The following is a 13,962-nucleotide window of genomic DNA, read 5'->3' as shown; positions in this document are numbered from 1 at the left end:
ATGTGTGTGTGTGTTGCATTTTTCACATATGAGAGGGTCATCAGCTCTCAGTAAATGAGGATGCGTAAGGTGACTGTGACCTATGCAGAGCCTAGCAAAGACAACCTCCTCCCTTCTCTTTGTACGTTGACTAGAATGCCAGTGTTTAATGTTATATAATTTGTTTGTTGATGTTTCTTGTCATGTTAACTCCCACTGAGAGCAATTAGCTTTGATCTTATAAGTTGTCTGTAGTCTGTATATGGAACTGCCAAATAGTATGTAGAGAAGGTATGGGCTGATTTAGCAGCTGCATCTGCAGCCTCATTTCCTTTGATTCCGATGTGGCTGGGAATCCAGCAGAACTGAACATCGAAATTAAGGATTTTCATTTTGTGAAGCAGGTGTAGCATTTCATACAGTACTGGATGAGGATTATACATAGGAGAGGAGATAGCCTGTAAAGAGCTCAATGAGTCTGTATAAATTATACACTTTTGGTAGCAGTTTTCTTTTATATGCACAAGTGCAAGCTGAATGACATGTAACTCTGCTGTATAATTACTGCAGTCAGGTGGGATCTGATTTGAGATAATAAATAATGTCAGGAAACACAGCAGCACAGTCAACAGAGGTGTTAGTTCTTGAACCATCAATATAGATGGTTCAAGAACTATATTAATGCATACAGAGCATGTGCTGCTCTGTATGCATTAAACAATTGCAGGTAAATGGATGATGGGCTATAAGATTTCTGTAGCTGACAAAGTGAGAGGTTGCAGGATGGTGTGCACACCTGCCATGGAGGAATGCTGTTATGTTTAGTGTAGCTAATGTTGTCAACATTTATACTAACAGCTTGCACAGTTTCTTTAATACGAATACCAAAAGGATGTATAGCAGTTTGATGTGTGTGATATTGATCTTCCCAATGCAAAGAGAGAGAAGATACTATTCCATGTAGGGTGCTCTGGAAGAGATTTTATTTTTAGGGCGTAATTAAGAGACAACTGTTTCTATCACAATGATAGAGCCGGTTCATTTGCTTATACATAGAGACTTAGAGTGAGTGAGGTGCGAAAGGCACCAGTAGCTATCCGTATACCTTGATAATAAATGAATCCAACCATCATAGGTTACTCTGTCTTGCCGAACATAGACTTGAGACCCATAATCCAGCTTTGAACGTATAAGTGCACGATAAAGATGAAGCAATGAAGCTCGATCAGCACCCCACCTAGTAGAGGACAAAGTGAGAAGGAGGTTCAAAGTTCTTTTGCACTTTTCTCTTAGTTGACGAATGTGTGCTAGAAATGCGAGTTTTCTGTCAAAAATGAGTTCCAAGAACTTGGTTTCTGTAGTTACTGGAATAACAGTAGGTCCCATTCTTAGTTCAGGATCTGGGTGATGACTGTGTTTTCGACAGAAGTGTACAAAGACACTTTTTTCTGTAGAAAACTTAAACCCATTATTAAGAGCCCACAGACAGACATGATCAATTGCTTGCTGAAGTTGTCTTTCAATTACCCTCATGTTACGTGAGTGACAGTAAATTGTGAAGTCATCAACATATAGAGCATTGTCTACAGTGGGAAGAAGCTGTTCAAATTATTGAACTGATTTTAATAGCAAAAAAGGTTACATTTAAGACAAAGCCTTGGGGAACACCTTATTCTTGAAGGTATGGTCGAGATAGCGTACTTCCCACTCTGACTTGGAAAGTTTGCCTGGACAGAAAGTTTTTAATAAATATAGGGAGGTGTCCTTTGAGATCTAGGTTATAGAGGGCTTTTAATATGCCATATCTCCAGGTTGTGTCATAAGCTTTTTCAATGTCAAAAAAAAAAAAAACAGAGACAAGATGTTCTCGCTTCAGAAATGCATCTCTTATACAAGTTTCTAACTGAACTAAATGGTCTAAAGTTGATCAATGTCTATGGAAACCACATTGAGTATTGGAAAGAAGACTGTTGCTTTCTAAATACCAGAGAAGTCTGGCATTAACCATTTTCTCTAGTATCTTACAAAGACAGCTGGTCAGAGCAATGGGTTGATAATTATTTGCTTGTGTTGGATCTTTTCCTGGTTTTGGGATAGCAATGACAATTGACTTATGCCAAGAATTTGGAAACTCTTTCTTCCTCTGCAAATATTCCATTGTATAAAAAGAGAAGAAGATCCATAGAAGATGATGGTAGATGTTTTATCATTTCATAATGGATGTCATCAGGTCCTGCTGCACTAGGATGAGATTGTAGGAGAGCTCTTTTTAGTTCCTCCTTGAAATGGCTGAAGAATGTTGGTAGAAAAATTAAGCCTTTCGGTATTAAAAATTCCGGAGAATATGAAGCTGTTGCTGATAGCAAAAGTTTCTCCCAAAGTATCTGCAATAGCTTTGGGATCAGAAAGAACACTCCCATTACAGTCTAAGGTGGACAAACAATGTGTACTATATCTGCCTTTCATTTCCCGGATTTTATCCCATACAATTTTTGGACTGGTCATCTGATTAAGTGATGTAGTAAATTGGATCCATGATTGTTTTTGACTCTGACATCTTACAAAACATGCTTTGGCTCGAGCACGCTTGAAAGTTATTAAATTTGATGTGGTGGGGTATCTATGAAATACGCTCCATGCTCTGTGTTGATCTTTTTTGGCTGCCTGACATTCTGGGTTCCACCAAGGCTTTGGATAGACTGGAAATCAAGATGATGTTTTGGGGATGGAAGTTGTTGCTGCCTAGACAGTGCATTCTGTTATATATTACAGCTTCATTGATAGGTGTTTGACTGATGGCATCAGCATTAAATTTTGCAAGATGAGAGAAAGTGTTTGAGTCAGCCTGTTCCATTTTCCATATAGGTATCTGTGTGGGTGAACATGGTTTCTGTGAAGACATTGTACAAAGAACAGGAAAGTGATCACTTCCATATATGTTCTCTTCAATGTCCCACATGAGCAGTGGAAGAATGGAAGGGGAACAGATTGTAAGATCAATTGCAGAATATGAGTGGGTAGGCATATGGAAGAAAGTATTGAGTTTATTATTTAGAAAGGAAAGGTTATTATTATTAAGGATTTTTTCAATGATTCGACCTCGTCTATTAGTGTTGGCACTACCCCATAGAGTATTGTGACCGTTAAAGTCACCCATCAAAAGTATAGGTTCAGGCAGTTGCGAGATAAGGTTATCAAGATCAATTTCATTTAACTCAGCATTTGGTGGTAAATAAATTGAACATACTGTAATAAGGAATACCACAGAGAAGCGAATCGCTACTGTTTCCAGAGAAGTATTAAGTTGGACCTGATGGAAAGGAGTATGAATGCCCACTAGGATAGTTACTCCTCCATGAGCAGGACCATCTCCAGTTCTATCCTTACGTACAACAGTGAAATTCCTAAAGGTCCTCATTGGGTGTTAAGTAAGTTTCCTGTAGACAGAAACAGAAATGTTTGTATTTCTGCACCAACATCTTGATATCATCAATATTCTGGCAGATTCCATGATGGTTCCATTGTAAAAATATTCCTATTGTTTTGATTTTGTTGACTTGTCTGATTTTCGAGAGGTTGAGGCCTTACCTTTGTCAGATTTATATTTATCTGCTGTTTTAGGGAAGTATGGATGGCCAGTCTCCATCACTTCCTCTGGTAGAGTGTTCAAAAAGTTAGGGTCAGTTGGTATGCTTAGTTTGCTTTCAGTGGGTATCGAGGTATCCATTTTTTCTGTGCGAGTGTCTGGTGGTTTATCTTTGAGTGAAGTCTCCACCATAATTTTTTTGACAGATGAGTTTTCATTGAATGGGACCATTTTTGAAGTTGTCTCTGGAGTAAGGCCATGTCTTGTGATTAATGCGCTCAACAGAGAAGCACTTGCGATCATAAAATTCAGATATGATGAAATTATCAAATGGTGGAATAGACATACATGTATGAATTGATGTTGGCACTTTTTTCAATTGTTACTTTTTCAGCATAAGAGGATCGTAGAACAGGTGTAATGGTGGCTAGCTTTTTTGCATCCTGATATGTTATGATTTGTTCTGTTTTTATTTTTTGTATCTTTTTTTCATCTTTCCATTTCTGACATGCACGAGAGTATGCTGAATGATCTCCCTGACAGTTGACACATTTAGCTTTTTTTCACAGCAAGATTTATTTTCATGTTCTTTACTACCACATCAAGCACAGGTAGTAGAACCATGACAGGCAGTTTGGGCATGTCCATATCTTTGACATTTAAAGCATCTCAGCAGGTTAGGGATGTACATTCTAACAGGACAGCTGAGATACTCTGCTTTTACAGATGTCAGAGGCCTAGGTGTATCAAAAGTAAGGATGACGTTCTTGGTTGAGACCAGGAGACCATCCCTGTGTATCAGGATGTGCCTCACACCCGTCACTCCTTGATCTTTAAGCTCTGAACATATCTCCTCATCAGGAACCTCAAGGAGATCCCATTCTGATATCACTCCTCTACTGGAATTGAGTGTTCTGTGAGGTGCTACTGCAATTTGTATTCCACCCATTGTCGTTGCTCTCAGTAGTTTCTCGGAATGTTGTTTGCACATTGTTTCCACGAGGATATCACCAGAACGGAATTTCTTGACAGTTTTGGGAGGTCCTGCCAGTTCTTCTAAACCTTTTTTGGATAAAGAAGGGTGGCATTTTCCCAATTGGTTTTTCACCTGTTGCATGAATGATTATAAAGGTTGGTACATTTTTATTAGTATCCGATATCTTTTGTTTCTTACTTCTGTTTCCATATGCTGTGTCTATATTATCAGTAGTTAATTGGGGCTTTGTTAGGGTCCCTGAAGCATTTGAGGATGAAGAATTCATATTTAAGGAATTTTCAATTCAGCACCAGAGCTCCCTACCCACCACGGAGCCACACATGAAAGCCCACTACCCGGCAAGCAAAGCCTGCACTCAGGAGTGGAATGCCAGGGCTACCCTGGATGCTATACCAGCACTGGTATAGTATCCAGGTATACATGGCTAGGATCCTGACCCCGGACCATGGGGTGAGAGACTTACTGCAACACTGTTGACCCTTACAGGCAATCCCACTAGCTGATTGATCCTGGCTGGGCCATCCAGGACCATCCGTCTTGCCAAAGCAGGGCCAAAGTAGTGCAAGACTACCAGGACTCCCCTTTCCAGATGTCCATGGGTCGCACTGCATGGCAAACACGGCGGCAGGGCATTGGATCCCAGTAATGGTAGTCTGGAAAAAGGATAGTGAAAAAGACTCAGGAGAAGTAGAGCAAAGAATACGGGAAGAAAAGCAAAGAAAAAGAGGAGGAATGAAAAGGGCCAGTGCCATCACTGGAAGGTCCCCTCCACCACGAACAGGTGCCCCACATGGTGGGAATGAAGAAATGGAGGAATTTCTTAAGTCACTAAAGAAGGCAGCTAACAAAGAAAAATGAAATGTTGATCCTTATTGAATATGATTTCTAGCTTAGTTGAGTAAACAATGCATAATCTCATTACCAACCCATTCATATTTGAAACCTGGAAAATCAACCATTCGTGGTCATTTTTGTACTCATGTTCATTTGTCCTGGGGTAGCTAGACACATGATTGATTGCATTCCTCCAATACCTCTAGTTTCCTTGAAGTTCACTGAGGTTGTACTTCCAACTTCTCACTGAACTACACTTTCTCAAAATATCTAAATCCAAAACTATTTAAAAGCAACCCATCAGGCACGAGTCCTTTCATGCATGAAATTTCCAATTTTATAAATACATAAAATGCATATATAAATACATAATGCAAGCATGCATAAAATACATACATAAATATTAAAGTGTTCTTATTCATAAAAATTAATAAGAACACTGTAACACAAAAACAGAGGGGCAAGAAGAAACAAATTAAAATTATTAAAATTTTTTAAAAATTAAGAATTAATTTTCTTACCGATTAATTAGTGCTAGGAGAGAAGAGAAGACTTCATTGTATAAACCAATTTGCATGGCTTGTAGGGCTTCAGCAGCTTCCTGTGAACCATCCAATAAACCTGATCTGTAAAAGCAATTTGATATGGTTCTAAAAGTAATTAACATTCAGTTTATTAATATTCCAATATGATCTAAGATTCCATGTCAAGAAACTTTGTGATAACTATATAGACCATTTTTATAAACTTGTTTTTTTTTTAATCCTTTTTCCCAAGTAAGCAAACAGACAAGTAAGTCAAGTTTGTGCCTGAACATAGTTCAGGTCTGAGGCAACTCATGGTAAAGGTGGAGTAAGCTCTGATCACTTTCCTTAATATTTTCCCCTAATGCAAAGCACATCACCTTGCGGAGACTTGCTTTTATGCATATAGCATCATCATCATAATGCATAGCATCATACATTTCCGCAAGGGGATGTGCTTTGCATTAGGAGAAAATACTAAGGAAAGTGATCAGAGCTTACTCCAACTTTACCACAAGTTGCCTCAGACCTGAACTATGTTCAGGTGCAAACTTGACTTACTTGTCTGTTTGCTTACTTGGGAAAAAGGATTAAAAAAAAAACAAGTTTATAAAATTGCTTGGTATCTTTACCAAGGTATCTTGGTAAAGCTACCAAGCAATTTTATAAACTCGATCAGCACCCCACCTTGGTATCAAAAGAGTTGAGTATGAAATAAATCTCTCTACAAACAGGTGCAGGGGATTTGAAATAGGAAATGATGACCACCACCTGATGTTGAGAGTGATGAAAATAAGTAACTCACTGAGGGGGGGGGGGGTAGGAGAAGTGTACTAAAGTTGAAAAGAATCAAAAAGATGAACTTAATCTTATAAAATGAATGGCAATCTCCAAAGAAAATGAATGACTCAACTTGGGAAGCATGTTATGCAAATCCAACCCACAAAAGGTCAAAAACCAATCATACATTAGTTCTGTGAGTAGGTGGACCTAAGGGTTAGACAATCTCGAAATCCTATTGCAGAAACTAAACGTGAAACATTTTTTAAGCTACCTAAAGCTTCCAAAAGAAACCACGCAATGATCTTACACTGAGTGATGAAACTCATTTACTACAAGATATCACCTTATGTGGTGAAGTCGTCCCAAGGATAAAAAAATTAAGAACTATATAGTAGACACAGAAGATTTTAGAAAGATTATGAAGGATAAATATCATGATGGTGGCACGATGTCTTAAAGACTACTAAAAAAGCTTAATAATGGACCAAAAGAAGAAACATGAAAAACTGAAGCTAAGGATATTCTAAAGTTTACACTGAAATTATGAATGATGAGGAGAAGAGAAAGAGACTGACTGTGGGTGAGGAAGAGGTATGTTGGGAATTAAGCAAATTTGATATTAATAAGGCAGTGGGACTTGATGACATATCAATATGCATTTTGAAGTGAAGAAATGTGTCAAGGAGTTGACATCTGCCTTGTCATATTTGTTTAATATGAGTCTTACATTAGGTCAAGTTCCAAAAGAGTGGAAGGAAGGAAGGCAAGATTATACTGCTTCATAAAGGAGGTGACAGAATTCAAGCATCAAATTAAAGGCCAATCTGTGTATTAGGTGTTGTGGTTAAAGTGCTGCTGAGAATCAGGATCCAGAATTGGGTAGACAAGAATGGTATTATCACTGATGGGCAGTGCAGATTTGCTAAAGGTATGTCATGTTTTAGTAATTTACTTACTTATTACAATAAGGTGACAGCAGCATTGGATGCTGGAGATGGATTTGCACAGGCTTTTGATAGATTACCGCATGATAAGTTTATAGTCTACTAGAGCAGATGGGGGTTGGATATTAGACTAGTGCATTGGATTGGAGATTAGTTGTCTGATAGGTATCAACAAGTTGTGCATGGGGAAGCAATATTCCAGAAGAGGAAAATCACTAGTGGTGTGCTTCAGGATCTGTTTTTGGGAAAATATTCAGTGCTGGACATTCATCACCTATCCCAGCAACATATTACATTCACATACAGTTTGCTTGCTCACCTTCTATGTTTCCACTGCACTTTTAGCTGAACACAAAACTTAATACTGGCTGCTTGTTCTATTTTAATTTCACAACATAAACACACAAGATACTTACATTTTAACTGTTATAGTTTTTTTTAACATGGCAGATATTGAAAGTGACATTGTATATGCGTTGGTTAAGGAATAACATATCTTTTAAATGATATGTACTTCAAATAGATGGCACCATTAGTAGGAGTTTCATTCAGTTAATTTGTAGGAGGAGTTTAATGGACGTTCAGTCACATTTGGCAATTTTCACACTGCATAGGGAGTAATTTTCTTAATTTTGTTTAGCATAAATCTTTCTTGGACATCAGTTGCAGGAATCGGTAACAAACGTACTAGAAAAATTCAGTACAAATCAATTTTTTTTATAAATTCTTGCTCTGCAATACAGCACGTTACAGCCTTCATTCTCTCACTGTTTCAACCATGTATTTTCTTCAAAAATGATATGTGAATGATCCAATGATGTGTGTTTTGCTCTGACATTCCTTCTCAGTCAGTCATTCTACAAGCAGTTAAAGAATGTATTAGCCTAACATGATTTTATCTTTTTTCTAATTTTAATATACTTCCTACAATACCACTAGTTTAATGTTACAAGCAGTAAAAGGATGTATTATTCTGATATAGTTTTATCATCTTTCCTACAATGATTATTACAGATCAATATAAAATTTCCCACATCACAGAACAAACAATCTGCAGCCACCACTGTAATAAGAATCTTATGCATAGTAATTATATGCCATGTCCAAAGTCATGAAGTTGTTTGAGTTACATATATGATAAAAATACAACTGAAATTTTGCAAGTCAAGTTAAAAAAAAAGTGTGTATATATATATATATATATACACACACACACACACACACACACACACTTTTATATATATATTATGGGTGCTCTATACATATATAGAGCATCAACATGATATCTCTTACAACAGAACCTGTACAAGCGCCCTCTCCAGTCATGTCCTTTTCTCTGCCAACTCTAATTTTGAAGAGCGTCAACACCAGATAGACTGGAATGTTACTACAAATATTCATAAATGCCCTGATGAACTAGAAAGACGTATCTTAGAATTGAAAGAAACCCCCTCACACATGAACAGTAATTTAAGTTATAGCTTACCTGATTCACAGAGTACAGTAATTCAGTTTTGGCATTCTCGAGATAGTTCCCACTCACTAACGCCTCACGCTAGACCTCCTACGTGGACGCCAGTTCAAACTTAACTGTTGTCGTTCCTAACTTGTTTATATGAGAAGTTCATTTTTTATCTTGCTAACTTTCCAGTTTTTTATGTGATAGTATGTACACCTCAAGAAGTCAGCATTCTGAAGAAACTGTGGTGTTCTAATTAAAGTTTTTGTCTTATCTCAGTGTTCTAGTCAGTAAAATATATATATATATAGAGAGAGAGAGAGAGAGAGAGAGAGAGAGAGAGAGAGAGATTTACTTATTTTTTCTAAAAAAAACTGAAAACAATAGCTTTTAAAGGCCAATCACCAAAAAAAGTAGAAGGGTAATAAATAAAATTCTGGAATAAATTAATTTCTTTATTTATTTAGGGTGCATGATTTCACATGAAGATGAAAAGGAAAGAGATAATAGCAACTGAAATGAAATTTATGAGAGTAAAATAGCAAAATAAATCCTATTTGTATAATAAATTTAGTTTAATCCTTTATCCAAGTGTGAGCAAACCAAGTTTGCACCTGAAAGTATCTTCAGCACTGGGGTAAGGTGGTACAACACCAGGACACTCCTTGCAAAGGTGGAGCAAGCTACCAACACTCCTATCTCAGTATCTCCCATAATGCAAAACACATTATGGGAGATACTTTCTCTAAATCCAGAGTAATTTATTAAAAAAGGGTGGCACGCCATTTGGCAACTCCTATAGGTAGAGATGACCTGCTAGTGCTTCTGCCTGGTATCTCAACTTGGGCCTGGCTCCCACTGAAGAGACCTCAATAAAGGTCGAAACTAGTCTTGGTTGTGGTCCTTCCCTTCATGCATAACATTAGACACATCTGCAAGGAGATGTGTTTTGCATTATGGGAGATACTGAGATAGGAGTGTTGGTAGTTTGCTCCACCTTTGCAAGGAGTTTCCTGGTGTTGTACCACCTTACCCCAGTCCTGAAGATACTTTCAGGCGCAAACTTGGTTTGCTCACACTTGGATAAAGGATTAAACTAAATTTATTATACTCTAACCTAGTGACAAATAAACTTTCAACATCTAAATCCTATTTGATTATAAAAGAAATGAAATAATGAAAGATTTAAAAAAAGCAAAAACCAGTAATATACCAAATGTCAATAAATAAACTGCCCAAACAAGACTTCAATATGAACCATTTGGAAAAGTGAGGCTAAGTAAAGCATCAAAGAGACTAATTCATAGCTTCTGATAGCGTAACAGATCCAAATCCTTGATTATGATACATAAATATAAATACAAATGGAAACAGTATGTAGAACAAATAGCATATGATAAAATACACAGGAAGGACTACAAATAAAGGGTTGAAGAAACAGAGACAACTGATAAAACACTGGAATCAGACTGAAACAGACCACCTGGCTTGGATTCACGAAAAGAGGAAGAAGAAATATAAATATTCCCTTCTAATATTAAGTTCATGGAATTACAAAGAAATCAGAATCACAAACTTCATAACTTAAATATTGCATTATAAAGCTTCCTTTCCTTTAATGTTACATAGTGATCAGGATTCATATTGATAAATTATGAAAACTACATTTGTGTTAAGAATAATTATTTAATTTCCCAACATTTTGACTGTCATATTAAGTCATCATTTGGAGTATACGCATATAGTATGTGTGTTATATATACGTTGATCAACCGTAATTCTACTGGTCTGACCTCTAATGGGAAAAAAAAACCTACATCAAAGCTGTATCCTATTTATAACATGATCAGAGAACAAATTCACATTAATACTTTTAATACAGCAATAGTGGTGATCTAATCAATAATTTAACATGAGTGTTTGTTATATAAAGGATAAGATTCTGGATTACTAGAGTCCTAATTATAATTTATAATGAACTAAGGAACAAAAGGTTATGTGGGTAGAATATGTACCATCCACATTCTTGGGATTTTTAGACCTTCATTATTGTTAAGATTAGGATCGTTGATTAGAATGACAGAGGCATCTTTAAATTTGCACTCATACCACATTTTAGTGTGATGTAATGAACAGGTGCACCTTTCCAGTCAGTTCTATGTCAAGTATTCGGGGCATGATCAGAAAGGCCAGCTTTACCATAGATTTTAAATTGAATGTGTTTTTTTTTATAGGAATTGTGCATGCAGTTTCACCTATATAAGGCATATTACAAGTGCACTGAATATAGTATACTCAAGGGTGAGTCAGGGGAGGAAGTGGATCCCTTGAGGAGTTGAATAATTTCTTTAATTTTCCAGGAGGTTTAAAGGTGACATTAAGGTTGTATTTCTCTAATATTTTGTTTATTTTATCTGATATCCCTTTAATGCATAGAATGTCTACAGTTTTATTGTAATCAAGTTTATGTTTATACCAAAATTTCAAATGATGGTACAATATGACAGAATTTCATGCCAGCTGGGGCATCGCCCAGTTAAACAAGGTCCCCATTGTTCTCACCAGGGTAAACAGCGAAAAGTCAGCTACTGGAACAAATCCTAAAACTTACCCCAACTCAACATCACCAGAGTTCAAGATCGGTACTATCAACAAAAGAAGCCTGAATGGCAAAGAAATGAAGCTAGCTGATGAATTGGATAAGTACCAGATGGACATATAACAGGGGTGACTGAAACAAAAAAGACAAAAACTGGTGAGATCTTTCTGAGCAATAAATACAAAATGGTATATTTAGGCAATGATAATCAAGGACAAGATGGAGTAGCCTTAGTATTCAATACTAAATACGAGGCTAATCTTTTTGAATGGCAGGCAGTCTCAAGTAGAGTGATGTGAGCAAATATGAGAATGGGGAAACCCTGGAAAATGAGACTTATTTGTGCCTATGGTCCTACAGAAGGTTCTACTAAGGTAGAAGTGGAGGAATTTTTTGAGGCTTTAGAGAAAGCAACTGACACAATGAAAAAGGAAAAGTTGGTCCTTGTTGGGGATCTAAATGGCAGAGTAGGAAATGATTGTCAGACATACAAAAATATTTTGGAAAAATTTAGAGAAAAGAGCAAAGCTAATAATAATGGCAAATACCTGTTGGATTTCTGCTCAGGACATGGAATGGTTATTACTAACACAATGTTCCAACATAAAAATGTGCACAAATTCACATGGAGAGAAGAGGCAAGGAATAAGAAAAGTCTCATTGACTATGTTATTGTTGATAGTGATGTTTTTCCACTGGTGCAGGACACCAGTGTACAGAAGATTTGAAATGGAAAGTGATCACCATTTAGTTTTGAGCAGGATAAAATTGAATTTCATGTTGAAAAGAAGAACATGTAGGAAAGTTTTAAAGAGAATAAAAGTTGAGCAGCTCCCAGATGTGAACTGTTGACTAAAATACACAAATATTATTCAAGAAAAAAAATGAAAGGGTTTGAGAGCAGGAACCAAACTTTGGAGATTCAGTGGAAAGCCCTGAAGAAAACACTGATTGAATCAGCCAGAGAGGCATGTGGTGAGGTTGTGTGCAAGGATAGAAAAATCAGAACTGCATTGTGGACACAGAAAGTTAAAGAAACAGTGAAGGAAAACAAGAAAGCATATCAAAAGTTCCTGGCAAATAAGTCAGCTTGTGCTCTTAGAAAATACAGAGACAAATGTAAGAAAACTAAACACTGTTTAAAACTTCTGTGTCACAACTAAATCATAATTAAAACAACTAAAGTCATGGGAGGACTTTGGCAAGAACATAGAAAATAAATATCAAGGTGATAAGATATTCTCGAGATTGTTGAAGCTCAGAAATGGAGGAAAGAGTGCTGTAAAAGGAGTTAGAGATGATAAAGGTGACATGAAAACAGGAGAAAAAGATATCCTTGAAGTATGGAGTAATTAATTTGAAAAATGAAACAAAGCAGTCATGACAGCGCAGTGGTAAAAAACACTGACCTGACATGCAGTCAGGAATACATCTCCATACTTGAAGTAGAAAAAGCCATCAAAAGCCTGAAATGTGGAAAGGCAGCAGAAGTAGATGATATTCAACCAGATATGCTCAAGTACCCATATATAAAAAGGGAAATAAAACTGAATGTGAGAATCACAGAAGCATTTCATTACTGAGTGTTCCAGGTAAGATATATGCATGAATACTTGAGAAAGAGTTGAGATGGATTGTGGAAGGAAAGCTTGGTGAAGAACAAGCTGGATTCAGGCCAAATTCACGGCAAATAGTTGAGAAATCATTGAAACATAACAAAGATCTGTATTTAAGTTTTGTCGATCTGGAAAAGGAAAATGACAAGGTGCTAGGAGAGAAGCTATTCAAAACACTACAGTTATATGGTTCAATTGGACATTATATGAAGCAAAACTTAGTCTTTATTTGAGTTGTACGCTAGCAGTTAAAATTGAAGGAAGCAGGAAGATGGTTTAATGTTAAATCTGGTGTGAGACAAGGTTGTACATTATCCCCTCTGTTATTCATTATCTATATGGATCACATTATGAAGGAAAGTGGTATTAAACATGATATCAAAATTGGAGATGTTAATCTCAGCTCTTTCCTTTATGCGGATGATGTTATACTGCTAAATAAATCCGCTATGAGTCTGCAAGAATCAATGACTAAATTGAATAACTGTTGTAATAGATATGGTATGAACGTCAGCATTAAAAAGACAAAGACAGTGAAAATAGGCAGAAACATTGAAATCGACCAATCGACCAACCTTTGCCAGCAAAGGTTGGTCGATTGGTAGAGCCTCTGCTACTAATAGCTCAGTTAAGTAAGTTTG

General features: G+C 36.7%; 1 protein-coding gene across 1 annotated transcript in view; it reads right to left on the bottom strand.

Annotated features, from left to right (window-relative positions):
- The window catches only part of Mhcl (Myosin heavy chain-like), a 719,798-nt gene that overhangs the window by 512,684 nt on the left and 193,152 nt on the right, over nt 1–13,962 (bottom strand). Inside the window, exon 11 of the mRNA XM_090414205.1 lies at nt 5,918–6,022. Coding sequence (XP_090270331.1) covers nt 5,918–6,022 — 105 coding nt within the window. The remainder of the gene's footprint in view (nt 1–5,917; nt 6,023–13,962) is intronic.

This window comes from Typopeltis vanoorti, chromosome 24, assembly GCF_054136105.1.
Source record: "Typopeltis vanoorti isolate ZY-2024b chromosome 24, IOZ_Tvanoo_1.0, whole genome shotgun sequence".
In the NCBI taxonomy this organism is placed as follows: domain Eukaryota; kingdom Metazoa; phylum Arthropoda; class Arachnida; order Uropygi; family Thelyphonidae; genus Typopeltis; species Typopeltis vanoorti.
The sequence above is the reverse complement of the archived record's forward strand: the minus strand, read 5'-3'. Positions and strand labels throughout refer to the sequence as shown.